At 41.8% G+C, this 27,938-nt stretch overlaps 1 protein-coding gene across 1 annotated transcript; it reads right to left on the bottom strand.

The window, feature by feature from the left end:
- Nucleotides 1–1,103: 1,103 nt before the first annotated feature.
- LOC119656145 (coiled-coil and C2 domain-containing protein 2A) lies at nucleotides 1,104–27,267 on the bottom strand. The gene is made up of 11 exons (XM_038062478.1): nucleotides 25,682–27,267; nucleotides 17,426–18,099; nucleotides 17,143–17,351; nucleotides 16,964–17,084; nucleotides 16,725–16,896; nucleotides 9,439–9,651; nucleotides 9,138–9,380; nucleotides 8,816–9,064; nucleotides 8,515–8,753; nucleotides 1,405–1,519; nucleotides 1,104–1,322 (listed from the first exon to the last, which is right to left on the bottom strand). The coding sequence occupies exons 1-11, from the start codon at nucleotides 27,119–27,121 to the stop codon at nucleotides 1,131–1,133; spliced, it is 3,867 nt and encodes a 1,288-aa protein (XP_037918406.1). The 5' UTR covers nucleotides 27,122–27,267; the 3' UTR covers nucleotides 1,104–1,130.
- Nucleotides 27,268–27,938: the final 671 nt, after the last annotated feature.

The following is a 27,938-nucleotide window of genomic DNA, read 5'->3' as shown; positions in this document are numbered from 1 at the left end:
TGACTTAGGAGCTGGTTACTGATAAACTTCTGATTGGAAGATTTTTGTTCAGGTTAAGGACAGTCGCAATTGTACCGTGCTATACTCTAACGGGGACTTCCAATAGAGTGGAGAAGGATGTTTTCTACTAGCGATTACACGCAGCCTAAGAGAGTCTTCCTAAATTTTACCTTGGCATTGTGACGGATGATCTGAGTGCCAAGGTAGGCTCTGACATGTGATGGGGAGGCATGGTCTCGGCGACTGTAACAACGACAGTAAAAGTTTTGCAGACTTTTGCAATTCAAGTACCTCGAATACGCTCATATCATTTGCTTGCTTTCACATCTGGTCATAAACCTGGGCCAAATGGTTTTGGACGAAGAGGCAACAAAACCAATGCTGCCCGTTGTTTCACTTGTCATCTCTCTTAGCACCTTAGATTACACGTTGCCCGTGCCGCGATTCAATCTGTTCCCTTCTGGTTTCCTTAAGACCGTCAAGTTCTCTTGCATGCCCAACTTCCTCCTGTTCCCGCATTCATTGATGAATTCTACGTTGTCCCATGTCATTGTTATGTCTCTCGTCAATAATGTGCTGTGCTATCATTGATTTCAGCGTTTGGCTCTTCTTAGCAATATTAGTCGCAATTATCCTAGTTTGCGAACCGTAGAAATGTTTTCTGTATAAATCGCGGAAAATTTCAAAGAATTTCGATGGAAAGATTTCGAGTTAATTATTAATCTGCTTTAGTTAGTTCATAAACTTTCAGTCTCTTTAAAAAGACAGAAGAAGTCATTCGAATGTCGTCTGGACTAGTAAATTCGCGCTCCATTATGGCGATTGACATAAACCTGACAAATGACACTTATTTTTTAACATTGTAATTTCCGGATGATTTGTAAATGGAGAGTATTAAATAGTTTTGAATTTTGGTAGTCAGTTTAAATTCTAAAGTATATTCACCAGTGGCTTTATCAGATTAAATGATAACATGGAACATGATAGAAATTTTATCTATGATACTATCAGCCTTTACGATAGATCTCATTCAGAGGTAGAAAAATCGACATATTGAGAACGGGTAACAAAAGAGTAAGCTTTAAAATTTGTTTTTATATTTGTTTACTTTCTTTTCAAAGCTAACAATGTTAGCTTTTTGCTGGTATCACTGATATAATAAAAATCCAAACGGACATGATATTATTTGGATACTGTTGAATGTAAACGGCTAAACTAAATTCGACGTTCTTGTCAGGATTCAGATGTATTCCGGTGGCTTTAACCCGATCAGATATTGACGACAAATTAGTATAAGAAAAATTCTGCGTGAAGCCAAACATCTGAAAAAAATAGGATTAGATAGAAATATTTGAATTAAAGAATCTTTTCCGAATATAGCAAAATATATTCATTATGCATTACCTTATAGTCTGGATAACTGAGCGCAATCCGATCCATATAAACGTTTTCATCTCTATCGAAAAGGGCATCGCGCTCTAACTCAATCAAGACATTGTAAAGCATATCCTTGAAGGCTCTTCCGGATTAGTTTGAAATAGAAAGTAAGTGAAACAATAATAATTGGTACTATTGATTCTTAATTTATGGAAAAAATGCTGGGACTCTTCTAAGGCTGGGTTGTGAGTCTAAGGACATATTCAAATTATAAGCAGCAAACATGGTTATTATCTACATAGGTCCTAGCGATTGAGTTCTTTTATTAATTCGGAGTATCGTAGCGAACGAGTAGTGAGCCTTCCCTTCAGATCCTGTATAACACTTATCACTTTCCAATGCTTCCCAGAGTCACCTTTAGGACGAAGAGTTTCCATTTTCGAAGACTGGTGTGTTTCTCAAATTCTACATAAATCTAGCGAAGGCATATCTGAACGAACAGAATTGATTTTCGCTCGGATTTTGCTCCTGCTAAGAAAAGATTCTAGCCTCGCATTGAATTTCTAAGGCAAGAACCGAATATTATCCGGAAATCCAACATGAAAAAGGATATACCATTGTAGTTTTGAACCAGATTAGCAACGACTTTTTGTGTTTTATAGCAGGCTAGTAGCAATACCAAGTGTGGAACGTAAGGATTCCGGGCTTATCAAATGCACTACTAAGGAACTATACAAACCATTGTAGATACTTTTAACGATGTTTAACGGCTACAGGGAGGCATATCTTTCATAAAAGGAGGAATCACAATGAAAGATCTCGTCGATTTAGTGATTCTCGGAATGTCGATAGTACAAACTTCGCGCATGGTGGCTCTATAACTAGATACAAGATGTAAGCCAATAGTACAAGCAAACGTATCTGTTCTGGAAGAAAAATTCCTCGTATTCCTTCTTTCCAGAGAATGTTACAACGAAAGTTACCATCAAAACGTTCTAATTGAAATCTTCGTATCTCAATTCCGAAAAAAGCTATACCACTCCTTTATATGGATCGATAAACTTCCTTTTGGGAGCTTAAAATCCACGAAATATTAGCTCTTTATAAAATGCGTGCGATTTCATGGTTCCTACATTTCAATTAGATTTCGTGCGTGCGATTTGTATCTTATGGTTTCTGGATGAATTGCCAGTCAAACAGAAGAACAGACAGACCTGTGGAAAGACCTAAGGAATTGATGCATTTAGGAGAAGCTCCTCAATTCTCCGATCTCCACTAATGCCATAGACAGCAAGAAATTAAGGCCAGGAAAGCACGTTAAATGTCAAGGGCGAAAAGGAGTAATCCACCCAAGGCATATAAAGAGCAGAACCCTGACATGGAGGAACTACCCTTCATGCTTGAGCTTGCCGAACTTATTAAGAATAAGCACAACGTGCACTAATCCATCAAAAATATGGTGATTACTATTAGGGCTCTCTATAGTAGGTCGCACGAGGAAGAAAGAAGATCCTAGCAGAGGCCGAAATATGCCGTTTCAACAGTGTCACAGGACAATTAACAGTAGTCTCATTGATCTGCACTAAACAAAAGAGTGTGGCAAAGGAAAAAAGAAAAAAAAATGTACACTAGCAGCTCAAAGAACGGAACTAAAGGGACAGAAGGGAGAGTACTGGGGTTCCCTAAGAATAAAGAAAATGGTGGATGGGCTAAGGTCATTAAAAAAAGGCAAAGAAGAAAGCAAAGGTGCAAATTCGCCCAGAGGCAATTGTTTTCTCCAGCAGGGGAGATACTAAAAGGGTCAAAGCTCACCCTGACTTATTAGTTCTAGGGGAAAGGTCAGCAAAATTCCAAGGACCCAGAATGCGATCTCATGTTTAAGTTTAAAGGATTCACCTTGGGTAAAACAGACGGCTTTCTTAACCAAGTTAAGAATTCATTTTGGGAGAATGTCACAGAAGGTGATCAAAAACATAAGATCTACATACAGTGCAAGGACTTCGTCGAAGCAATATCCAGAGGTGAAATTTGCACTGCATTGAAAGTATAATTTTAGTTCTAGGAACTGCGATAACAATCCATTGTGAGTTTGAGGAAAGCCTACTTCGGGAGCGCAGAAATTGTTATCGGAAAAGCTCGAATCGAATGGGTTGTCTGCCGTCATTAAAGAGGCGCTTCAAGCCCCTCATGCTCGGATACTTCGCGAGGCCATGCACCAGCAGCATTGATCGGTTCGATCAATGCAGTAGGTAGAAGGATAAAGGTCGTATTGCAGCAACATGGACTCCAAATGCCGAATTTGCGAAGGAAAGGGGGATGGAAGAATTGGCATATTGCCGGAAGTGGCAAATTCACGAAATTTAGGTTGTCTGTAATGAAAACATGAGGTTCATTCAAATAAAACCCAATCATTGCAGGGTCGTTCAGGATTTATTTGAGCAGATTACTTATGGATCTGAGATAGAGGAGAGCCATTATAAGTAAACCCTACAGAAACCGTGGTGTATGATGCATGCCACAGACTTGACTGACGGAACGGCCATATGGGCGTGCGTTTGCAGGACTATACAATGCACCATGAGTTAGACGGCTAGTGACTTCGTGTCCTGCTACGCCTCACTCACTCACTCAGCTAAGGATATTGTCTGCATTTGAAGGCATGTTAGAGAACCTTGTTCACGGCGCAAGGGCACGAAATCCAAAGGAGATTTCCGGCGTGGGCCCTCGCATGGGTAGGTAAAGAGAACAACGCAAAGAGTCGAAGGCTATTAGAGGCTTTTAGAGAAAGTTTTGGCTAACGAAGATAATATAAACATTTTTCGGAAAGGAAGGTCTCCCTCAATCGTAACTCTGACCTTCGTTAGGCCTGTACTGCTGCATGGTATGACACGTTAGCTAGAATTACACCTAGACTGATCACTAATCAATTTGCTTCGAACTATGGGGAGAGCGGTGGGGAAACACCATATTCAAAACCGAGGAGGACATCAGGCTGGTCTTTAAAAGTAATGGACGAGCAAACCTATGGCTAGCTAGACCAACTTACTAAGGCTAGCGGACCCACGGGGAAATTATCCATGTCACACGATGCCTAGGAGATACACATTCCCCAGTAAAATACCGAACTAATAATAATAATCGTTGGCGTAACAATCCAATTGGATCAGGGCATTGAAGTGTGTTAGATCACGTCATTCAAGACCACAACGGCGCACTACAGTATAGTGTTGGAGGCAATGTTGTCAGCATTGCGCTCGCCCGAGATTGTTACCCTGATTTGACTCAGGGACTCATTCACAGCTGAGTCGACTGGCATCCAACATCCAGTCACGATAGCAAATCCCTCTGCCACTAGTGGGATTTGAACCCGAACCTGACCGAACTGCTGGTGAAATAGTGAACTGACCAACCTTCGATCAACTTGCGACTCAGACGAATGAGAAGACGAAGACGGTAGGTAGGATCGATCAGGTGCAAAAGGAGTATGCTTATAATAATGTCTGCAAAATCTCAAGCTGGCCACCTAGCGGAGCAGAAGGGAATGTTTTAAGGTTCTCCGCTCTGAGAGAAGGGGGTAAACCTGTAGAAATGTGATGAGGTGGGGGTAAACCTATAGAAATATGATGAGACGATTGAGGGGTCGTTCATCTTTACAGATCGCGTGCCCTTTTCTCTTGTTAAAAATCTTCCAGGGCTTATTACTTCAGGGAGGGGGCGCTGACGCCTTTCAGAGATCGGTGTATGTGGCGGCAATTCTGGTAGCAACGACAGATAAGCTGGGGGAGATCTACAGCACAATACGCGACAATAAAGTTCCGAGCCTGAACGGTCTTTAAGCTCAGCGTGGAGTCTAGATCGGACATGTTCGCCGAGTTGTTCGAAGCGTGTATATCCAAGGGGATATCTCTTACAGCATGGATGCGGCAGGAACCTGGAAAATCTCCAGACATCTATGAATTTCAGACATTATTGGGAAATGTTGAAGCGGGTAGTCTATAATAGACTGTTTCTGTTTGTTGAGAGCCAGGGAGGTCTTATAGATCGGAGGTGTGGGCTCCGTGAAGCCAGATCAACCACTGACGCCATCGAATATACAATTCTCGGCAAAGGAAGCACCAGGAAATATTGTGTGGTAGTAACATTGAACGTGAAATGCATTCAATTTGCTAATCGTATAAGTATAAAAGTCCTTGGGGTCGATTGGTGTTTCCATCTATCTATGATGATTGAACCCCGGGAGTACATTGTCTCCGCGAGTGTTCCGCAAGATTCCGTACTGGGCTCACTGGTGTGGAACATCATGTACAATTATGTTCTTAACCTTTTGGGTCGCGAGGAGGCCAAGGTAGTAGGTTATGCCCAAAATGTAGCATTGGTTGTAGTCGCAAAGCATCTCTATTATGGGTTGGGTAGAGAGCGGCACTGTGGAGGAAAAGACGGAGGTGGTCCTCATCATCAAGCACTTCAAGAGAAGTTACGCTGCCGATTGACATAGTGGCAGACAAGACAAGGCGAACACTTGCAAGCATAATATTAAGTCTATCTCACCTCTATCGCAGGTGAAAACAGCTGAAACGGAAAAGTACATAATTAGATGACAACAACGATGAGATCGCTCAAAAGGGTCGTTGGACACATTAAGGAATGGCTGGAGCGAAAGCATGGGGAGATCACTTATAATCTCAACCAGTTTATCACCGGCCATAGAGGGTACCATGAATACTTGCATAGGTTTAAATTGGAAACCTCATTTGATTCTTCAAACTGCGGCTTCCGGAGGACAAAAATCACGTATTCTGTCAATGCCGGAGGTGCGTGTAATATATGAGGAAGTTGGAGGAAACTCTAGGTGAAATCCTATCATTGGAAAATTTTGTCTGGAGAATGGTAGCGAGGGGGACAGGGATGTGATCAACTCCATGATCGTAACGACCCAGGGTAAACTGCAACAAGCGAAAGAGGTCAGGAAGGTGCGGTTACAAATGCCACGCATATAAGAAAGCTGACCCAGCTAAAGTAACCTAACTTCGCACCGTGATGTAATACTAAATGGTGGTTCTACAGGTTAAGAGGGGGGGGGGGGGTGGTTTTAGTGGGTAAGAATCCCACCAGGTCAGTGTCTTTTGAAGATTGCTACCTCGTTAAAAAAGACCTCCCACCAGGTGCGTCCCTGGAATTACAAATAGGTTTTTTTCTTTACTTCTGTAAGGTATGCACAGTTTTCCGATGGTGCGAAGAAGGAAACAGGATCGGTAAGGTCCCCCGGCGATCGAAATCCTTCGAATGCCATAGCTTCGGCTAGCTATACTACTAATTTCCGAAGAAGGGGGCGTTGGAGGAGTAGGAATAGAACAACAAATGGAAAAAGCACGATTTACTGGAGGCTTTGGTGCAGTTATACAATAAAATACCCATCGAAAATGAGGGTTTGACTTGTTTGTAGATTTGATTTTCGCTAGTACTTCGCTAGAATCAAAAATTATTCGTACAGTGAAAACAGGCAGATTGCGCAATGGCTCTTGAACCACCCAGAAAACTATAGGATATCAGGTTTGAGGAATATACTAGGCTCCAGTGAAAGAACTATCTTTAAGATATATATTCATCCCATTTCGGGAAAAACTTACTATTGGAATAACGAATTTCTTCCTTTTGGTTTAATTTGACAAGGATAGGGGGTGGTAGGTAAGACTGATCTGGAAGGAAAAAAACAGGGATTTCAGAAAGTCCAGCAAAATAAGTGGGAATGTCTTAAATGGCTTGGCAAATCAAACCGGATTTGTCAATAGCAGCAGAACTAGTGACGCACAACATATGCTGTGCAGTTTCTCATGAAGAAACATAATGAATAACATCGACTTATCTTCATTGTATTCCTGATCCTAAATTCAAAATATACCGCAGTGGTTTTCGCCCTGCTGCCCTCTATGGTTCTTAGTGCTGCCCAACTACCAAAGACAATGAACGGTTCCTCGTGGTAGGGAAGACGAAAATGTTGTCGGAATGACGACGCTCTCGATCACTATTGGATTGCGGGAGAGACGCCTTTGAGAGTATGTAATCCACGCTTAATTTGCAGGCTAAGGTGCTCTGAACATCAAAGTAGTGGAAAAAGTACCAAAAAGTCGACCGAAGCAGCGACGGCGTGTTATGTTGATTTGAAAGTTATAGCCTCTATCAAAACCAATCTGATGACCGCTAAAAGTTACGAATTTAATTCAGACGAACCGAGCACGGCACAAAATGGGGCAAATGCTAAAGTTGCTCAGGATGTAGCTCTCGGAGACGAAGATGTTGCGTTGGACTGTAACATGACACGCTTTGATCACTGAGGATGAGAAAATCGTAGAAAAACTGCGAGAGAGGCGCCTTCGATGGTATGGTCATGTAATTCGCGCTAACGGGAATTCAGTCGCTAAGATTGGTCATCGTCGGTCAACATCGAAGTAGATAGTAAGCGACTAAAAGGCCGCCCGAAACAACGGAGGTTTGAGACACTAGCTACCGTCAATATATATAGTAGTTAGTATAGTACATATTTGGATGTGATGAAATTTTAAGGAGTCAGAAAAAAGATTATCGAAGGACTGTAAGAAGTGATTGCGGAGGACGCTTGGAAACGGAGCATGGAGGACATCGGGCTTACATAGTAGCACCTGTTGGGCGTAGATAGCGATACTATTTCCAGTTGAGTTTAGGGGGGTGAAAGTCAAGGGAAGTACAATAATAATAGTGTAATAAAAAGCCCTAATTTTTTGTCTAGAAACGTATCATTTTATATCACTGGGAAAGGGAAGTGAGAGGCAGAGTATAGGTACTATAAAATCTAACAGGTCTCGTCGCTAAGACCTATCCAACAGAAAGGTCTGAAAAATATGCTGGACACTATTTTTACGCGTAATATCGGTCACAAAATGGGAACTTCCTTTGATTTATTAAAAAAGAGAGCAGTTTCTAATTTAGGGTCACAGTTAGAGACCTTTCATCCCTAAGAGCCTCACAAATACCTGCCATTATATATATTAATCACATACCATGAATTAAATCAATTAGCTTCTTCTCTTATATACATATGTATATGTGCTAGCATTTTAAGGTCACCCTAAATCACGTCAAAATCAATATATCCCAACTTACCTATTCCATATCGTCTTTCTGTTTGATCTCCATGAATTTATTTTCTTGATAATTTTCCTCTCGATCGTCTTTTGCAGATCGTTAATTTCATATGGTTCCCTATAGAGATAATTCACATTATGAATCTCTCCATTTGGCGCAGGACATTTTTTGGTAAACAGCGGGAGCCAATTTGTTTTATTGTCGACATTAAAGTCTGTCATGGAAGCTCTGGACTCAGTTTGTATGTTGAAAAATATCTGAAATGGTTTCGATTATAATAAATTGCGGGCGAAATTAATGTTTATAAAAAAGTAATTACATTATCTTCCCGAACCACACAAAATACCCTTATAATGGGGCAGAATGTGTCGTTACTTGAGTACTTCTTCCCAGAATTGGGATCAATTAGAATATACTCGGCTGATTGTTTCAACAGAACAAAGGTCGTGTCTCCGTAAGGATATGCTATTCCTAGGACTAATGCTGCTGGAAGTTCTAAACTTAGATAGTAACAGCATAAAAGCACACCCAAGTCCTTAGGTGATGCCCAGGAAGAATCGAGGACTATCTGAAAGAGTAATTTAGTTTGGAAAGAATAGACAAGGCTGAACTAATACGGGGCCCCGACAGATATGGCTTACCTGATTACTGAACCAAACCCCGTGAAGTCCTAAGCAACTGCTCGTGGAACGGAAAACAGGAAACAAGGATACATATCGTCTCACCATTGATTCAGATTCCTCATTGATAGCAAAGGGTAATGGCAAGGGTTCCAAAAGCCTTGTCATGCAAACCCTTTTTCCATTCGCAACACTGATCAACGGATCGATGAAACGATCAGGGAAATTCTCCTTGACTTCTATGCATGCCTCCTGAATGTACGCCTGCGATATAAATGAAGGAGTAAAGGATTAATTCTTTAAAGACCAAAGCGTTACTGACCTTCAACTCTCTGAGTTCGGAACATTCTAGGTGGGACATCGTGGTTATATGCATTTCAGATAGTGGTTCTATGGTGATACGCAAGGATAAGTAAACAGCTTTTTTGATTTCTGGGATGTTTTCTACGATGATGGCATCTGTATCAGTATCTAGTGATGGCTTAGTATATCCCAGAAGAATTTTTGGCGAATCCAACTCGAATGTTCCCTCTACCTGTTAGGGGGAAAAAAGTGAAGGGTGTGAGTAAAAACGGAAGTGATAAAGTGACTATGAATTGAGATTGGAGGCGTTCGGGGACAAGGAGATGGGTTTATTCAAGAAAAATGTGACGAGCCCCATCAGAGTGCAGTCCAAAGTTAGAGCCAGGCGAAAATGTTAACGAAAACACCAGTATGCTCAAGCTGTGTCATGCAAAGGTGGCCAAAATCAAATTAAGATTTCGTCCCGGCCAGAAATTTGGATAAAGAAAGATTCCTAGACCAAAAAACTAATATGATAGAAGAGAGGAGGTTTTTGGGAGTCGGTTGTCGGTAGTACCTTAGAAGTGACAAACTTGTCTATTGTGGCATCTAATGTTGCAAAACTCATCGAAATGTGGAACTTATGTTCATACCAGATATCAGATCCATTTAACAGAAGTCCCATGTTTATGAGATCACCATCGATAAAAGCGGTACCATTAGTCAATCTAGATTTATCGCAGAACTCGGGAAGAAACATGGGAAGGAAGGAAATCGGGGCGAATAGTGATTGGTGAGCGCATAGATGAACCGTGTGGGTTTTTAACTCAAGCGGAAAGGGCAGGTACCACCTTTTTAAGATACTGGTGATGAGATTTCCGCATTTTTGAAATAAAAAACAATAAATTTCAATCAATTTAGATTTGCTGACGGTGTACTCTAGTAGAAGGCCTTATCTTCACCGGTGGGTCATGGAAGACGAATCGAGGCCAGGGGTGTTTTTGACAAATTCGAATATGGAACTTGTTCGACCTCTCATAAAAATGAGGACCATATTCCAGGCGGAGATATATTCCATTTCATTGGTAGAATGTTTACGACAAAAATGGAGGGGTCGAATCTGTTCCGACAGTCGGGCAGCATTATCAGCACTGAACAGCAACGACATATCAAGGTAGTTGGCGTGGAGCTGTCATCCGGCCGACTGAACAAAGCATTCTTGAATTGGGTGCCAGGGTACTCAAACATCGTTGGTAATGAGGAAGGTCGCCAACGATTGTGGATCCAGAACCAGCTTTTGGCATCCGGTCATCCACTGTCATGTCTACCCTGAAGGAAAAAATTGCAAGAATTCACGCAGCCAAAGCGGAGAAATTTGAATTTTTGCCGGCAGGCGAACATCTTTCTCTAGCTAATGTGAAGAACAGGAAGAGGCGGACAGAATAGTGATTGCCTTTCTTTCGCTTGGTGAGCGGATAGATGAACCGTGTGGGATTTTAAAGAAGTGGTGGAGCATCTACCAGAAACTCTGGGCTTTGATGAAAAATATTGAATTCTCCTTGATTAAAGTATTGGATGATTGAAATGAAAAGTGGCAAGTGACAAACTTAAGCGGAAAGGCAGGTACCGCCTTTCCAAGATAGGAAACGAAAGAAAGTCCTCTCACCGATGGAAATTGCTCAAGCAAAGTTTCTGAAACTCGATAACATAACAATGACACCTCCTATGTCGGCACCCAATACTAAATAAAAGGTGAGGTAATGTAATAAAGGGATATGTTCTACGCCGATACTCGTTCTGAGGTGAAGGCTGCTAGTGAAAGTGATGCCATGTAAATGCAGAAGCAGAACTTGGTGCTTGACTTAAATGGCCTCCGACATGTGGCAGGTAGCTGCAAATGTCCGATCTATAGGGGGGCATGATCTCCACACAGGACACCTTTCAGCCAAATTGAAAACTTGCTGATTGAACGCCGCTACCTCTCAGCCTTGATGAATGTCAGAACATATAGGGGGAGGGGCAATATATACTCGGATCATCATCTTTCAACAGGTCTGTGAACTCGAAAAGTGCAGGGAGCAACCGCGCCAGGCGCGCAAGTTTTACCAACAAGTCAACGAGACAAAGAATAAATGCTGCCACCAACAAGCATAGAAGAAATAGTCCGTGCAATCCACCGACCTAAAAACCCTAAATCGCCAGGAGCCGATGGAATTACAGTCGAATAGGTTAAATATGGAGACGACCAATTACACCAAGCTGTTCATCAACTAATGTTCCAGGTGTGGACAGCGATTCAATGCCTGACAACGAAGCAACGAGGCATTATCTGTCCCATACACAAAAAGGGGGATATCACGCAGTGCAGTAATTATAGAGGTATCACGTTGTTGAGTACCATCTATAAGATATTCTCAGCTATCTTGCTTGGCCGGATAGCCCCATACGCCCACAACATCATTGGCCCATTACCAAAGAGGCTTCACTCCAGGCAAATCAGCAACAGATCAGATTTTTTCTGTGCGACAAGCGATGGAAGAATTGTTGGAATATGGACATCAGTTGAACCATTTATTCATCGACTTTAAAGCCGCCTATGATAGTATAGCAAGGGTGAAACTGTACATCGTGATTTGAGAATTGGGTATCGCAACGAAATTGATAAGACTAACTAGGCTGACCCTGACCAATGGGCGAGGCCATATGAGAGCAGCAGGATCACTCTCAAGATTATTCAACATTAACAACGGTCTAAGACAAGGGGATGCCCTATCATGCGTCCTCTTCAATCTGGCCAAGAAGAAAGTGATCCGTGATGCTGAGGTCAATGCAAGGGGAACCATCCTCTTTAAATCCACCCAACTACTGGCCTATGCTGACGATATCGACATCATGGGAAGAATAACCCGAGACGTACAAACTGCCTGCATCCAGATCGAGCAGGCGGCGTGAGATCTCGGGCTAAACATCAATGAGGGCAAGACGAAGTACATGGTGGCAACGTCAGCACCAAAAACCAGAGAACGAACAACATCGAATCGCACTGGTTAAACGAAAACAATAAAGATAGGAGACTACAACTGTCAGACCGTTGAAAATTTCTCCTATTTGAGGTCGAAAATTACAACCGATAACAGCTACGACGATGAAATCCGCGGACGGTTGTTTACAGCCAACAGAGCCTGTTTCAGCTTACAAAAACTGTTCCGCCTGAAACGTCTCACCATAGGGTCAAAGCTCTTACTGTACAAGACAATGATCTTGCCACTCCTCATGTATTCCTCGGAGATTTGGGTTCTTATCAAGAAAAATTGTGAACTTTTGGCCGCGGTCGAGAGAAGAATTTCGAAAGAATTTTTGGCCCCCGATATGCGGATGGACGATTTCGTAGTCTACATAACGACGAAATATATGAGCGATACCACGACCATCTAGTCGTGGATAAAATCCGGCCCAACAGGTTATGGTGGGCGGGTCACTTAATGATGATGGATGAGGATAATCTAGCCCGGAAAGTTTATAAGGGAAATATCTATGGTAGAAAAAGAAGACGAGGCAGATCCTGCCTGGGATGAAGCGGCGTAGGTCAGCATACTACGCAGCTTTTAAGATCATCGAATTGGTGGACCTCGGCGCAAAACTGGAATAGCTGGGATGACTGCGCGAAAACCTGCCCGGTTTATTTTTCACCTACGTCAGTTTTGAAAACCGTTGCCTCTAAGACCCTGTCATTCTCATCAGCCCTCTCAGTCATGATATTCGGCGATTTATGGATGTCTTAACCTTAGGTGGTTTCACTAGGAATATAACTAAAGGTAGTTGGTGCAAGTGAGAGCGAATGCGCATCAATCTCATGTAGCTGATGAAGGCAGTCAATCGACAGTCGGCCGAGTGTCAACTGGCATTCCTCTAAACCCCGTCATTAGTGTAAAACTTGCATCTTGAGGACGATTTCTTATTGACGTCTATCAACATCAGTTGATATTCACCCAGCAAGCCAGGCTTGATACTGTCGTTGGCCGCTTCCTGTTATTTGAAGCTGAGGGGCATAGGATGTACAAATTTATTTTCACATGTGTTGGACGTCGAGAGCCATCAACCCGTTAAGCAGAGATATTTTGCTATTTCTTCTGCCATCGAAAAGCTGGACGTTATCATTGGGAGCCATCAAAGAATCGCGACACGCTGGGCTTCGTCGGCCATCCTAGAGGTAAAACTTGGTAAAGCGCCTTGATGCTCGCAGGCCAAATTGCGTAACTGCTGAAGGGGCTATTTCTCATTGTGGTCATTTTGAGTCGCTTCAGAAGGCTAGATTAAGATTAAGTTGGAGTATTTTTTTTGATGAAGTGTGTACAGACCCCGCACTGCCTTTGACTTCCCTTATTCGAAAACAATGAGGCAAATGCGGAGATTTCTAGGAATTTGCGGGTGGTATCAGCAATTTATATAAAATATGTATCGCTGACTCTCTCACTCTATCACTGGCAGATAACCTTCAAAAGAAGCGCAAATATTGCTTTCTCAATCTCAGAGGTCCATAAGGTAAGTCTCTTCTCATCACCCGCCTTGCACAGTCCTTTGCCATATATTGTGGCGCAAATGAACATGGCATTAAAGCCTGGTCCTGGTACAAAAGGCAGGGGATGAGGACCATGTGCTGATCACCTACTTGTCGAGAAAGTTAACTTAATCAACATCTGCGCAATAGTTTTCTACAATTAACATTCGAAGTTTTCTTTCGTGAAGTTCATAAAACAATCCACTACTTCATTGGCATCCTGAATCGCTTATGTCAGATAATTAGGTTCATTTCGCAGAGCCCGATCTGTTCACCAAAGATTAAAGATCTACGACAATACTTTTTGGGCCCCCGCAGTGGTTGACCAAAATCTTCATTTGACCGGATGAAAAATTTGGAAATCTGCTATAGTTGTTTCATGATCCTACATGCCAACCCGGGACAGGCAAATATAAAAATAAAGATGATTCCCTACCCGTTCCATCAGGGCACATTATACCAACTACCCTGAGTTATTAACAAGGTGACTTGTTTAAGCTGCGCATAGATGTTGACGGACCTGCACAGTTAATTGTCGCTATTTTTTTCAGATTATTAAATAACTCCGCCCCAGTGATTTTTAAAAGTTAACTCAGACCTTGATTATCTATAAACCTTCATATTTCATGATGCAACTGAAAGAGCTCCTGGAATGCATTTTCTTCTACTAATGAACATGGGTCGTAACAAGAGCAGTAACACTTCCCACTGAGAATATCGTGAGGGTGAAACAAGTCCAAAAAGTCTCCAGAGTGAATTAGAGAAAGGGAAAAAAGGAAAATGCATCTAAAGGAGACTTCATCCAAATAGTTTTCAAGGCTCGAAAAAATAAAGCGAATAAGAGCAAAACGAGACAGCAGTTAGGGGGGTTACAAGTGATGTAGCAAAATAGGAAAAGACGTGTAAACGATAGAGAACTATACTGCCGGCTGCGCTTATTACGTCGACAGTAGGGAGACCTTTATGCAAGTCCTCGATGAGATTCGCTTTAAGATCGTGCCAAGACAGTGGAGCAAAAGTGTCTGCTGGATTATTTCTGAAGACAGTCGGGGTACGTTCTGTAAAGGCTGTTAAGGAGGAAGACTCTGATTTCTAGCAAAGAGCCTATGTGCTTTTTGGAAATTCGATATCGTGACTGTGTTCCAGAAAAGACCGAATTGGAAAAAGCTATCAAGCGTGAATAGTCAGTGGTAACTAACCCCCGGGTAGGCCTTTCCTCTGCGAATTCTTGAGGACGAAAACTCAATGTGGTGAAGGTTGCAGACGAATCAGAAATGGCTGGATAGTAGTAATAGGCGACAAATGAGGGGAAAAACCCCCACCGAGTGTTGCAAGTGCTTAGACTATGGGCAAGCGTTTATAACATGCAGCATATGGAGTGCTACTCTCTCTGCGAGGATGGTGGCGAGTTTGGTGAGACCGGCGTTACTGCCGACTGTCGTAAATATTTTGATGACCCTAATAACGACAGCCTGCGGAGCTTCCATACTCCGGAGACCCCATAGCCGTGGCAAGCTTTCTATGTATTGGTAGCAAGCCTTTAAGCAAACCGTTTCACGACCACAAAGAAGAAATAAAAAGAATGATGCCTCAAAACCCGACGCTATTCCGATAGAGGTGATGTTTCACCATCAGTCATACCTACCGCTCGGGCATTTATCACTTGCCTGAAGGGGAGTATTTTTTCCTTGCCGATGGAAGGTGGCGAGTGTTGAGTTGATCAGCAAAGGCAAAGCAGACCCTGAGCTGCCGTCTACATACCAGCCACTCTGTGTTATTGACACAGCGGAGTCCCCTAAGAGGTCATTAGGAGTACCTCAATGTAGTTCGGTTTAAGGGCATGGGATCCACGGTGGCTCTAGCATGGAGGTTTTCCGGTTCATCAAACTGGGGTGTGCAGCCACCGATTGCGAGGGGTAGTGTTTCTCGTAAGGCTTAGTATAGGAAATGCCTTCAATTCCGTAAGATGGACAGGTATGCTCGGCGCACTAGAAACTCCATTCCAAGACAACTCGTGGTATGGTAGTACGACGACTACCTCTTGTTGATATTGACAAATTATCTGAGAGAGAGATCTGAGGCAAGATGAAAATCATCTTGGAGGATCTATTCTGGAACCAAAGTTCTAGAACGCTTCCTACGATAATCTGCTAAAACTCGATATGCCAGGACGGTTGCGTCTAATCGATTATGCAGATGATGTTGCTGCACTTGTTTCTGGGCACACTGTTAAACAGGTACAAAGTTGACTTGGGAATAGGCAGCTTTAGCAGCTTTGCGGTGGAGAAGAACGAAGAAAAATAGAATCCCGAACCTGCGTTAATTGTCAAAAAGCTTTTAACTTCAAATTGGCTAGTGGCAAGGTTGGGGGTGCTACCTCTAGCAGAATATGCGCTCTCATGAGTGCAAAGTAATCCGTTCTGTGCTACGACACAGTTGCATGTCCCAGCTTATCATTAGTAGTTAGTTTTATTGGGATCATTGCATTGCATCTTAATTCATATAAAAGCAATAATGAACGAAATTTTTGAGTAAAATTTGAGTATTCTATATTAAAGGGAAGAATGGACTGTGTATAGCGTACTTTGCTCACTTTCGTTTTAAAAATTTGGACATCAAAGGTTCACTGGGCTTCGGTTTTTCTACTGCTGAAAAAATTGATGAAATTATAGAAAGCGTGAGTAAGCCACCGTTCCGTTAAGAACCTCTTACTACAAAGGGCTAATGTTTTTTCTTAACCTGATATGTGAAAACATAAATAAATTTACCTGCTTTTTACTAAGTATGGTTGTAAGTGGCAACTTTATTTCTCCCAGCCAGTTAGTATGGATTCTTTGATAAACTTCCGAAGCCCTGGCCAGTTCATCGTTCAAAAGGTCCTCAATATACTCGTCATATAATCCAAATATTAAATCGTCCTTTGACTCTAAATCCTCTCGACTATGGAAATTAAATATCATTTCAACTTAATTCCGCTTTTTTGATTAATAGTATACAAAATGTTTACCTTAACTGTAACACGAGTTGTTCATTCCATGTCGGATTAGATCCTTCCGCCCCCATTGTCCTTAGAACTTTCTCCTTGCAACGCATTGATATATAAGGCCTCACATTTGACGGTTTTGTAACTAAAAATATAAGGAAGAGTTTCGGGAAAAAGGGATTCAGTTTCGTGAAGAAATATACCTTGATAAGTTAACGAAGCAGTGCTATCCCTTCTCGATAATGGCAAATTCGAAGCAAACTGACGATATGGCACACCAGTCGCCCGAACGATGTTAACAATGATATTGAAGTTTGAGCAGCTACTCGTAGGTACAGTAGGAGGGCCGGACTTAACTGGATTTAGCGGTCGACTGCTGCTAAAAATTCCCAACAAGGAAGATATAACTGAGCTGAAAGTAAGGCAATTTCAATAACGACCCCATTTAAAAATTTTAAAAATTTGCGATAGAAAAACAAAAATTACCTGAATGTCGGTGGGTCATCCCCAATCAACAAATTCTCAGCATCTTCATTCCGATTTAACCTCTCGCAGTGATTCAGTACCATTTGGTAGATATTCTTGACATACTTTTTCCCTTTATGTTTGTCAACATCTATGGGATCAAGCCAATCAATGCCCTCAATTGCACGTCCTTGTGATTCCTCCTCAAGCTCCTTGTCAAATGTTGGAATGAATCGTTTGTCTTTGAACTTGAATTCACTTTTGTATCGTGCCATTAACATTTTGAATCGTTTATTGTTGTCGAAATCAGCCTTCGAGCAAAATGTGTCCAATTCCTCAGTGAATGTGAAATACCCAGACTCATCTCCAATAGTTGAATTTGTGTCTCTCCTGGCATCACGATGAGAGTCGATGGGTTCGATTGATTCATATTCGGAATCTGTGCTTCTTTGATTTTTAATTAGCGATTGGCTCGCAGATAGTTTCTTGTTGTTTAAGTTGAAAGTACTTTGAAGGGCTATGTTGCTGAAGTTGTCGTCTTGACTGAAAATTTCAACTCGAAGAAAGCCAGAAATAGTGTTTTTTTCAGAAGAAAATTCTAAGTCCTTTGAGGTTTTGAACGATTCAGATTGGGGGATGAATAATTGTGCTTCTGATACTTTAACATCAGGTAAAATGTTAGATTTTTCGAATATCTACAAAAATAGAGAAGTCGAGTTTTTGTTGTCACACGCATTACCCCAAATTATTTTATTTACTGAAAGTATGGTTTACACCAAAGTGCATTTATTGAACCAGAGTGAATTTCGAAATTAGCAAGCTGGATGGTTTCAGTTATAACAGATATTATTCAATATTATCTACTTTTGCTAGTTGTTCCTTAAAGTTACGATGTGCTAAGGACCTCGCATACACTTCTAAACTAGCCAGCGCAAGCAACAACGTCTCAATAGGCATTTTTGTAGAGCTATACCTAGATACGAGTTCACTTTTGCCACATTGACATGTTGACAACAGCCGACGTGGTAGTCCTCCTCCCACCTCCCTGCGAAACCTAAATCACGTCTTCACAAACTGATAGATTGCCTTGGAGTTGCGAAGGCTGTTTTAATTTCAGACTCTCATTGAGCGGTATTTGCTGGAATGCATTCCTTAAATCTAGGTTTGTCATAAATCTAGCTTTGGGAGGGGTGGCTTAATGGTTAATAAAGGGTGGTCTCGCTGACCAATTTCCGGGTGATAAGGTAAAGGGCTTTACTATGGGAATGAGTAGCGAAACGAAGTTCTTTACAATTCCTCGATAATTCTGATATGAAGCTTCTTTCACTTTTTCAGCATTTGTCTCACTCAAAGGCGGGGTTGACTCATCTTGATTGGTTGCGCCATTTTGTTCGGTCATGTGCCCGATCAGGATGGAGTGAAGAGGCTCTCAAATCACCATCTTGCGTGTCAAGCCAACGTGTTTCGGAAGGGCTTTTGATCGCTTTCCATCGACTTCGATGATCAAACCAATCTTGGCAAGTTAGTTTTCATCAGCTAGAATGACACGTCCATGCCATCGAAGACGCCTTTCTTTATGATCGATGCAACCCCATATCGATCATGGATGTCCTCATTTCTGATATGATCATGACGTGTTATACCACTGGTCCAAAGCATTATCATTGCCTCCATTATTGCGAGGCGCACTTCATTGTCTTTTATAGTCGGCCAAAACTTAGACCTATATTAGGGGATAGGGCGAACATTGGGTGATACGTCGATCATAAAGAACGCCAGTTGTGGAACGCCACTAATTGAAAGCATCCGGTCAATATCAATCAAAAGGGGTTTCTCCATGACGGAAGCAATTTTAATTCGTTTCTGTTTAATAGGTTTGCGGTTCTCACCATCTGTGATGTTTGTCGTGAGTTTGTTAAACCATCAGTCTTGCAGTATGAGAAACTTGCTCACTGGAGTGTTGTCAATTGATATTCGTTGGCTTCCACGACATTTGCCGATGCCTATGCAATAAACCTTGTGCAGAAAGTCAACACCAAGGCTAATATTTTGAGTTAACGACTGGATGACGACGAATGAAATTGACATTGTCCGATCACGAAACATGATTTCAGTAGATGCCTTGCCTACTTTCGCGTAGCTAGTTGTCTGAGACCAATGAACAATCTTTCCAATCAGCACCGACCATAGTTGATTATTTCCCTTACGAAATCCAAAGTGAATCAACTTTGACTCTCCTATCGATCAACCCTTAGACCAAGATGCTCAAGATTGTGGGTTCCATTGCTATCGCTTCGTTTACTGGTGAGAACCAGGGAATAGTCGAGTGGAGAGCGATTGGGTTTTTTTGTCGTCAAGGGTCGCCGGGCATTCAATTTTGCGTGCGTTGGTGTTGCCTAAGGATTAGCAGTTTCTGTTTTCTTAAGATGCATTATATAGATGTATGACCCTCTTAATATGGTTATCCATTGTGAAAAAGGCAAAATTTCAGGTTTGGAGATTGTTGGGCTATCTTGCCTTGTTTTCGTCATCCTCGAAGGATGGCAGTGGTCAGCAAGAGGATATCTGTTGTTGGAATAGTAGTTGTCAGGAGGAAACCAGATCTGGTTGCTGCAGGAGTCATATGATATCTGTGCTATTTGAAGCCAGAAGGAGCCTTGAGAAAGATCAGGACCAACAGAATCATTTACCAGCAGACCCAAAGAAGGCAGAAGCAGCAGACATTATCTGATAAGATGGGAATACCGCCAACAAGTGTTAGTCCGAATGTGGCAGAGAGGAAACTTCAGTCAAGGGGATTAAACTCGCAATTCTATCCAGGACATTATCTGGAGCGAACATTGACATGTGAGGATCATGGAGTAATCGATAAACTTATCATCGAGTAAATATATATCGGGTGGGAGATTAAGATTATGCTTGACAGGACAAACTTCTCATGGGGGCTAATATTAGTACACTGTACCACAGAGGATATGGTAGAATGGTTTAGGATAATAGTTTCTGAAATGCTGAAACTGTCTTCATGTGCAGGAAACGACATACCAGGCACACATGGTAGCAGTCTAGCTTCCAACGTCGCAATAAAGGGAACAACGGGGTTACTGAATCTTATAATTGCCTCAAAAGGTAGGTCTTTGCATATAGCTGTGGAAAGTCGTCAGAAGCAAGTTAGAAGGCAAAGAAGAATTTCTAACGATAGCGGCGGAAGACTGGTGACTGGTGGTAATCAAGAAAAAGTGCCGTAGGGTTCACCACACTTGAGTACAGAAGGAGAAATCGAAGGATTCTTCTGAAGATACTTTGAGTGGCAACTTCAATGAATGACTGAATCGCCAAGATAATGGAAGGTGGAAGGGCAGAAGAAAGTAAAAAGCTGAAGCCGATCGCTAGTATAAGGACTTCCCCTGTGATAGCATCCAACTGGAACTGGCGATCCCTAGTAACTGGTCAAGGAGATAAAACCTGAATATTTATCTAGCGAAGATCGCAATAGTACCATCCATTAGAAAGGATCAAGTGTCAACTATCAAGCAGGACGCAAATAAAAAAAAAGTTAGGGGGAAACTTGGTTTCTGTGAAAGAGATCGAAGCTTGGAAGGTTGCCTCTGAAAGTAGCATTACTCTTCGATAGGAACGATTAATTGAAGTACTCGGAAAAGGATATGAATAGTCCCTGGATTGACATCAATATTTTTGGTATGCCGTTTCTTCATTTTAGTTCATAAATGAAGTGTCAGTGTTCATCAAAGGCATCAAAGGAGCCAGAATAGCCATGAATACATCCGCGCTCTGATAAGGAGAATTGAGTTGTTCTATATTAGGGCACTGGAGAAAAAAACGCCCAATTGTCAAGGGATTCTCAAGCTAAAATATGTCGGATAGTGGGAAAAGGGATTGGAAACGATAAGTGATAAGTGAGTCCTTAATAGCTGCCAAGAAGAAAAAAAAACCCATTTATAGCAAACAAATTTATGCGACGAAAATACTTCCAAAAGTGTAAATATCGATATTCCGCAAGCCTGGCAACGGATAAAGGTGAGCAGCAAAAGGGAAAAAAGGATCTATTTGGAAGTAATTGTTATTTGAAAGAAACGAGATGTGCCCTACAGGTGAAGGTGTAGGTGAAGGTGTATTAATCGAATCCAGGAAGGGTACCTGATACTGAAATTAAAAACCTCCAAAAAAAGAGCAAGCGGAGGCTAAAATCCGAAATTAGGAGATAACAATTGCAGGCAAGCACCTAGGCAAGGTAAAAAGGATGACGAAAGTACACGCTTAAAGGGCTGTTACTATTGGCTTGCTGGTGGAAGCACCTATGAAACTGTACGGAGATGACGATCATCTCATCAAAAATTGCTTTGGAATCCACTAAACATGTGGTATAAAGGGAAAAGTGTATATGCTACCGGTACTTGTAAGTGCACCGAAATTATGGCAGTGCAACTTGAGTGGGTCTGGCAACATCACAATATGGGCATGCGGAACGAAGTCATATAGGTATTTCAGGAATTCGGTTTTGTAAGGACAAACATCAACACAACATGGGTGGAAACTGAACTGTTTAGTATTGGACGAGAGAGAGCACAGTTCTAAAATATTTACCGTTGATTTCAATGCATCCACCTCGGAATGAGGAAGACGAGTAACGAATATCCGAGGCCAAATTATACTTCAGACCTTTACCGAGCTGGATAGTCAATCTTTGGACCCTTGCTCGCCTGCCGAGGCATAGGGTTAAATTCCGTCCCCGACTGGATATACCTCAGTTCCTCGTTGGTGAGAGGGATCGGTTTACCAGGTGAGTGACCATTACATCTGACCAAGCCATTTTTCTCCGCATTGGAAACGGTGGAAGTGATAACCATTGGTACACCGAAAGTAAAAAAACTAGAAAGATGAGGATTGGGGAGAAAATATATCTGGCGGTTCTAGAAGAGATTCACGATCCGAAGGGAACCACAACAGAAACGGAAGATCATTCGTGTAAGCTTTAAATTTAACGTTACCATGTCGGGGTGGAACCAGGAAGTTTCGATTTTGTCTGTGAGGGAGAGTATTTTACCAAAGGCCAACCAGGAATCATTAATACCTGGGAGCTGAAAGAAGAAAACCGGGATCTCTAAAGTAGCCTTAATAGTAAATAAATTTCAACTTCCTTTAAGTCAATGAATGATCGGAATTTGTTCCGCTGAAGAAGGCAGCAAGCGGCTGCCGAAATACGTATTCGGGGAATAATAAAAAACTCATTGACTTCAAGGAAATTGGGATTTATTTTTGAGTACGAATTCAGTCAATGAAAATGATCCGAGTGCAGCATGCAATACTATACCCCTTAGAGGCTACAGGCAGCTGTGCCTTTTTTACAGCTGGAGGATAGTGAACTGAAGTTAGAGAATGAACAGAACATATTTTTGATCCTTGACGTTATTGAAGAGGAGCTACGAAGGATGTGTTAAGATAAGAAGGCTCCAGGATAGAACGGCATTCCATGCTGCTTATTAAAAACAGGTCCGCGTAGTTCTGTATGCACATTTGAATTATGCATGGTAAAAGGAATGTTTGATTTTTAGTGGGAAAGGCAGGGTATAGTAGGATAGATATCAGTGTCTGCTCTGAGGAGCCACAAACTCATAAGATCAAGATTGCTGTGCTAAGAGCAGGGAGAGCAGAGTTCAGCCGGCTTCGATTTTTAGGGCCAGCCCGTAGATTTCACGAAGAATAGTAGATCTCCACTTTTCAGCAAGAGATATCTTTGAGGTTCTAGAAGGTTACTTTACCTAGTGTCCGTAGCTTGACTTTAACTGGAACTGAAAAAACGCACAAGAAGTGCCTATGAGTTTCTCCCTCCTCTCCGCTATAATGCTAATTATAGGGCATGTCGAGTCTGGTGTTATGGCCCCCCTGTAGATCAGTGCTCTCTGCAGACTGCCGTAATTTTGTACGTATTTGCGCGTCTCGTCTAAAAGTTCTCACGATCGGGCCTTGTTACAGGCGTTACTCCTTATTTTTGCCCAGATGGTGAGCCTTCGCCATCTGGGGTTGGCGTACGTTCCTATGGTTGGGAACCCAGAAAAGGGTGACTTTGATCGTGCCACCTAGACTGTTCAGTGCGGATACTCTCATCAGCTTGGATGATGTCGTCACTGAGTAAAAAGCTTTCATGGTTATCTGGCTGTCAATGAGAATGGCTATGTTACGCTTGGGGCTAAGATCATGCCTCAGTCATCAACAGTACTTTCGTTTGAAATACCCTCGAAAATCCTCGAAGACCGTACGACTCGGCTACGCTGGGTGTATTTGAGAAAACTCCCCCAACGGCTCCACAGACCATTTGGATCTGGTGTTGCAGAACAACCTTGTAACACATCACCGATTCTCGATCATGCCCTGGTTGAAAAAGCCACAGAAATGTTCTAGGACGTGTTCTGAGGTACATTGTCTTGGGTGTTATTACGGCCACTGGACTTCGCTGCCCAGTCCGGACTCATATAATCTGGCGGAAATGCAGGCTACTGCGTATTTAATGTGGAGGTTCAGGGCAAGGTGGTGTGGTGGTACAAAGAGGGCTTCTGCCGGGCAGGAATGCAGAGCTCCACTATCAAGAGCGTACATGGTTTTTTGAATCCTATTAAGCGTAACTCTACTGTACTTCTTGTTCACCGTCTGCCGTCACACAAAAAAAGGTCGTACGCTGGGATGGGACGAACTACAGCTGTATACATCCAGAGGGCCATCCTCGTCCGGAAAGCCTATTTTCTTACAAAGGTTCTCTTTCAGGCGTAGAGGCTATACAGTCTTTTTTAAACATCTGTTCTATGCGCACAGAATTTAGGATCATACCAAGATATTTTACATTGGAGGGAAGGAAAAATTTTCGTTCATTTCGCGGCAAAGTTGGAATTCGAGTACTCTTTGATATCGCTCTATTTTGGTTGGATTTGTGCTGAGTTTGCATCTTGCAGCCCACAGGCACAGCTTTAAAAAACGTTTCCTCCATGATTTCACTCATAAGGGAGGGAAATATACTTGACATCTATATCACTAAATCGACGGCATACGGCACGACTTTCACGCTACTCCTGTCCAATATGCATCGAATTTCGTTGTTCGCCATTAATCGAGTACCAGAGTGATAACGTCACCCTGTATGCACCTCGGCTCACAGCCTTGGTCAAGGGTTATCTTCCAGGTCAGATAGGAGTATGGATACTATTCAATCATATTCTGTTCAGAGTTTCCTTGGCGGTTTTCGTCCTAACTCCCTTTAAATCCAGGGAGGCACCTAGAGTGTTTTGCTGCCTGGTTCTACTGTCGAAGCGTCAAAAATCACCTAATTCGCTTTCTTTGTATTGCTCTGATTGCCCTTTAGACACTATGGGGAATATGGAGGAGAGAGTGGTATATAAGTATCACAGGCCGCTTTCTTTCATTGAGATTACGGGTGGTCTATCAGTGCGACAGTATGATAGTATGACGGCCAATGCACCCGCCGGTTAATGTGATAGTGATGGTCGTGGATGCCACTCGGAAGCTGATGTCCGTTTATATGTGCTGTGCAGAGTTGACACTAGATGTTCACCTGACTACTAACTTGGCTAAACAAGAGTTACCCCTCGGAGAGGTTCATAGGATTTAATTATGCTCTGATGGCAGGTGTTCCTCAAGATTTTCGTATTGGAATCGCTACTGTGGAACATCATATAAAATGGAGTGCTTGGTCTTCTTAGGGGACAACTTTGATTAGCTTTGCAGACGCATTGTTTCTATTGGGGAAGGGTTGTGAATCTGCTGAAGTGATTGCGGATTTTCGAAAAGCCATTAGGAAGGACCTGAACAAAGGAAGACAGTCATGATGGGATAATTTCGAAAAGAACCCCGCGACTCATCCATTGATCTCGTATATCGAGGAATGCCGGAACTTTTGGGCCATTAGAATATTTTAGATATAAATACAAGTGGCAGACATTGCAATTCTATCCGATAGCCAAGGCGCTCAAATCCAACTGGCTGAATTCCAAACTGGCAAGTGAGTATTTTGAATTGAATTAAATTGAATATGTTGATCTGTGGATCAAACATATCGAATACCAGGCGAAAGGCTAAAGCATCTAGAAGTAGGCAACATCCTAAAATGTTGGCCGTTTATAGGACCGAACTACAGATTACAGCACACTATAATCAATAAAGGGGTACAATAGTTTTCCAGGAGAAAATGCAAAATCCTGGATTCCTGGATTATTATCATGATGCTACTATAATCTTTCTTCAACTTACCTGAAAAGTAATTACTTCGGGCATTCTCCCTTCCAAACTTATCGCAAATGTTTCTTCAACTCTCAAAATAAATTCACTAGACAATTTAACCTCCCGAGAACAACAAACGGGCTTCTTATCAACGAGTGCTTTAATATAATATCCTTTCGGCTTTTCCAGGACTTTTTTAGTTACTTCAGTTTGCGAGAGTTCCAGAATAACATCTGGCTCGTCAGGTCCTACTAAATCTCGTTCAAACATTTCAGTTAAGTCTGATTTAATATCATCGATATTTGGCTTTCGTAGATGTCCTTTTGAGGATTTTTTCTTTTTCCGATAATAAGCATCAAAAGCTTCACGGACCATTTCATTCAATTCGGTGTCAAATCTCTCATCAGACAGTCGTTGTGCAAGGTCTGTATCCTTGTCGATTACTTTTATTGTTAGCTTTAGACTGGTCAGGGAAAATTCTTGCTTTTTGCGTAGGTTTTTCAGTTGTTTCCAATTATCGATGCAGTCTAAAATTGCTTTTTTGAAGGTCCTTTCTTGAGAATGGAGTTCAGTTCTTAGAGTTTTGATTTGATTTATGTAAGTCTCGAGTTTCTTCTTGTCGAGATTATTGCTCTTCAGGAGGTCATTGGTTATGTTTCGAACCGTAGATAGTTCAGATTTAAGTTTGGGGATGCTATTTCCCACTATAATGTTGTTATATGTATCAAAGGAAGTTTTCAGTTTTAAGGCAAGTTTATTTTCTTCATTAAAAAGCTGGTGATTAGTGAAAACCAATTCTTTGACATAAACTATTATGATAGCTCTTCCAACCGTGTTGCCCACAATTTGGTGCAAAGGTTTCGGAGGAAAGAAAGTTGGTTCAAAGTGTGTCTCACTAAAACTTTTGTAAACGGTTTCATACGCACATTTTTTCACTTCGGAAACATTATCCAGATTCCCATCGAATCCTTCCTCCAAGTATCTATTCACCAAACGGTTCACATTCTTTCCTTCCAACTTCTGATAGTCATCAACGAAGAGACCTTCTAGTTCAATGTCCTTGCTTGAAATTACTTCCTTTTGTTGGTTGTTTGATGTCAGTTTCTGATTAGAGGGAACAAATAAGAGATCAGCATCTTTAGATATCTTCACAACTGCGGCGGGAGAGATTGGACTTGTATCTTCGATGTTCACATATGCAGACGCAAAGAGCGCAGTTGGGTTCTCTGCTAAGTTTGAATCCGTATCCTGGACATTAGCTTGACTTGATCCGGCTGATTGGTTGTCATTTTCCTCACTATACACTTGGCAAAAAAAATCGGCTTCTATGTCACTATTAGGGTCGATTTCAGTCACAGGTTCGCGAGCTTTTATCAAGGCACGGACATCGGCTTCATCCTTTGTATATTCACTGTTAATGGTTATTTTCTTTTTCTTGGGTTTCCGTTTCCTTCTTTCCTTTCTTTGCATCGTTTTATATTATTAATTTAAATATATTTTACCTCCTCGATAAATATTCAGTTTATAGATTTTCACTTTACGTTTGTTGTTAGCAACCAAAGTTTTATTACAGATTTGGTTGCTAAGCAAATGATTTACACATGCGCATGCAATCTTTTTAGAAAATGCCGCGGCCTTTCATATTTTATGTGTTCTTTCGGTTTACTTAGATCGTGCAATAAAACCAATCTACGCTAAAATCAGTGGTTTTCGCAGATCACACTTGCACTACTAGGTAGGTTGGTAAATATTTTTATATTTATAGGTTCATTTTTTTGAATTTTGTTTCCCTAATTTTGGCACGAAAAGATTGCTTTTTTGATTTGAGGGTCAAACGCCGTTCTTTATTTTTGATTCTAGGAGTTACAATTGTCAATGAACTGAGGAAGGGTGAACATCTGGCTCTTCAAATATCTTTAAATTCTCTCGAAATATCTTTAAATTCCATTTTATGTCATATCTTGTAGTTAACATAAGCAAGCATAAGGTCTTTCGCTATTATTTAAAAAAACGAGGACGTTTTCTCTTTTGGCTATCAGAGTATTTTATTGGGGATAGTAGATTTTTGGAAGGCAATTGTCCTGTTCTGATCTGGCGGTACTGTCCAAAGTAACGTTGCAATCTGCCATTACTGCGAAATTAGTTCAGTTGATGTCGGTCAAAGGGTAGTATAGGCCCCAGGGCGAAATGTGGTTTGGTACCTACGATGGAGTATAAAACCGGGGAAACGTCTGCTGAACCAACACGAACAGCTCTACTATCAAACCCTACCTCCACCTCCACGTGG

This window comes from Hermetia illucens, chromosome 4 (assembly GCF_905115235.1).
Source record: "Hermetia illucens chromosome 4, iHerIll2.2.curated.20191125, whole genome shotgun sequence".
In the NCBI taxonomy this organism is placed as follows: Eukaryota; Metazoa; Arthropoda; class Insecta; order Diptera; family Stratiomyidae; genus Hermetia; species Hermetia illucens.
The sequence above is the reverse complement of the archived record's forward strand: the minus strand, read 5'-3'. Positions and strand labels throughout refer to the sequence as shown.

Coding starts and splice junctions, on each gene's coding strand:
- LOC119656145 (XM_038062478.1), bottom strand. CDS start 27,121: ATGCAAAGAAAGGAAAGAAGGAAACGGAAACCCAAGAAAAAGAAAATA. Junction 17,352..17,425: donor GATGACCCACCGACATTCAG/GTAATTTTTGTT, acceptor CCTTACTTTCAG/CTCAGTTATATCTTCCTTGT. Junction 9,065..9,137: donor GGGTTTGGTTCAGTAATCAG/GTAAGCCATATC, acceptor TTACTCTTTCAG/ATAGTCCTCGATTCTTCCTG.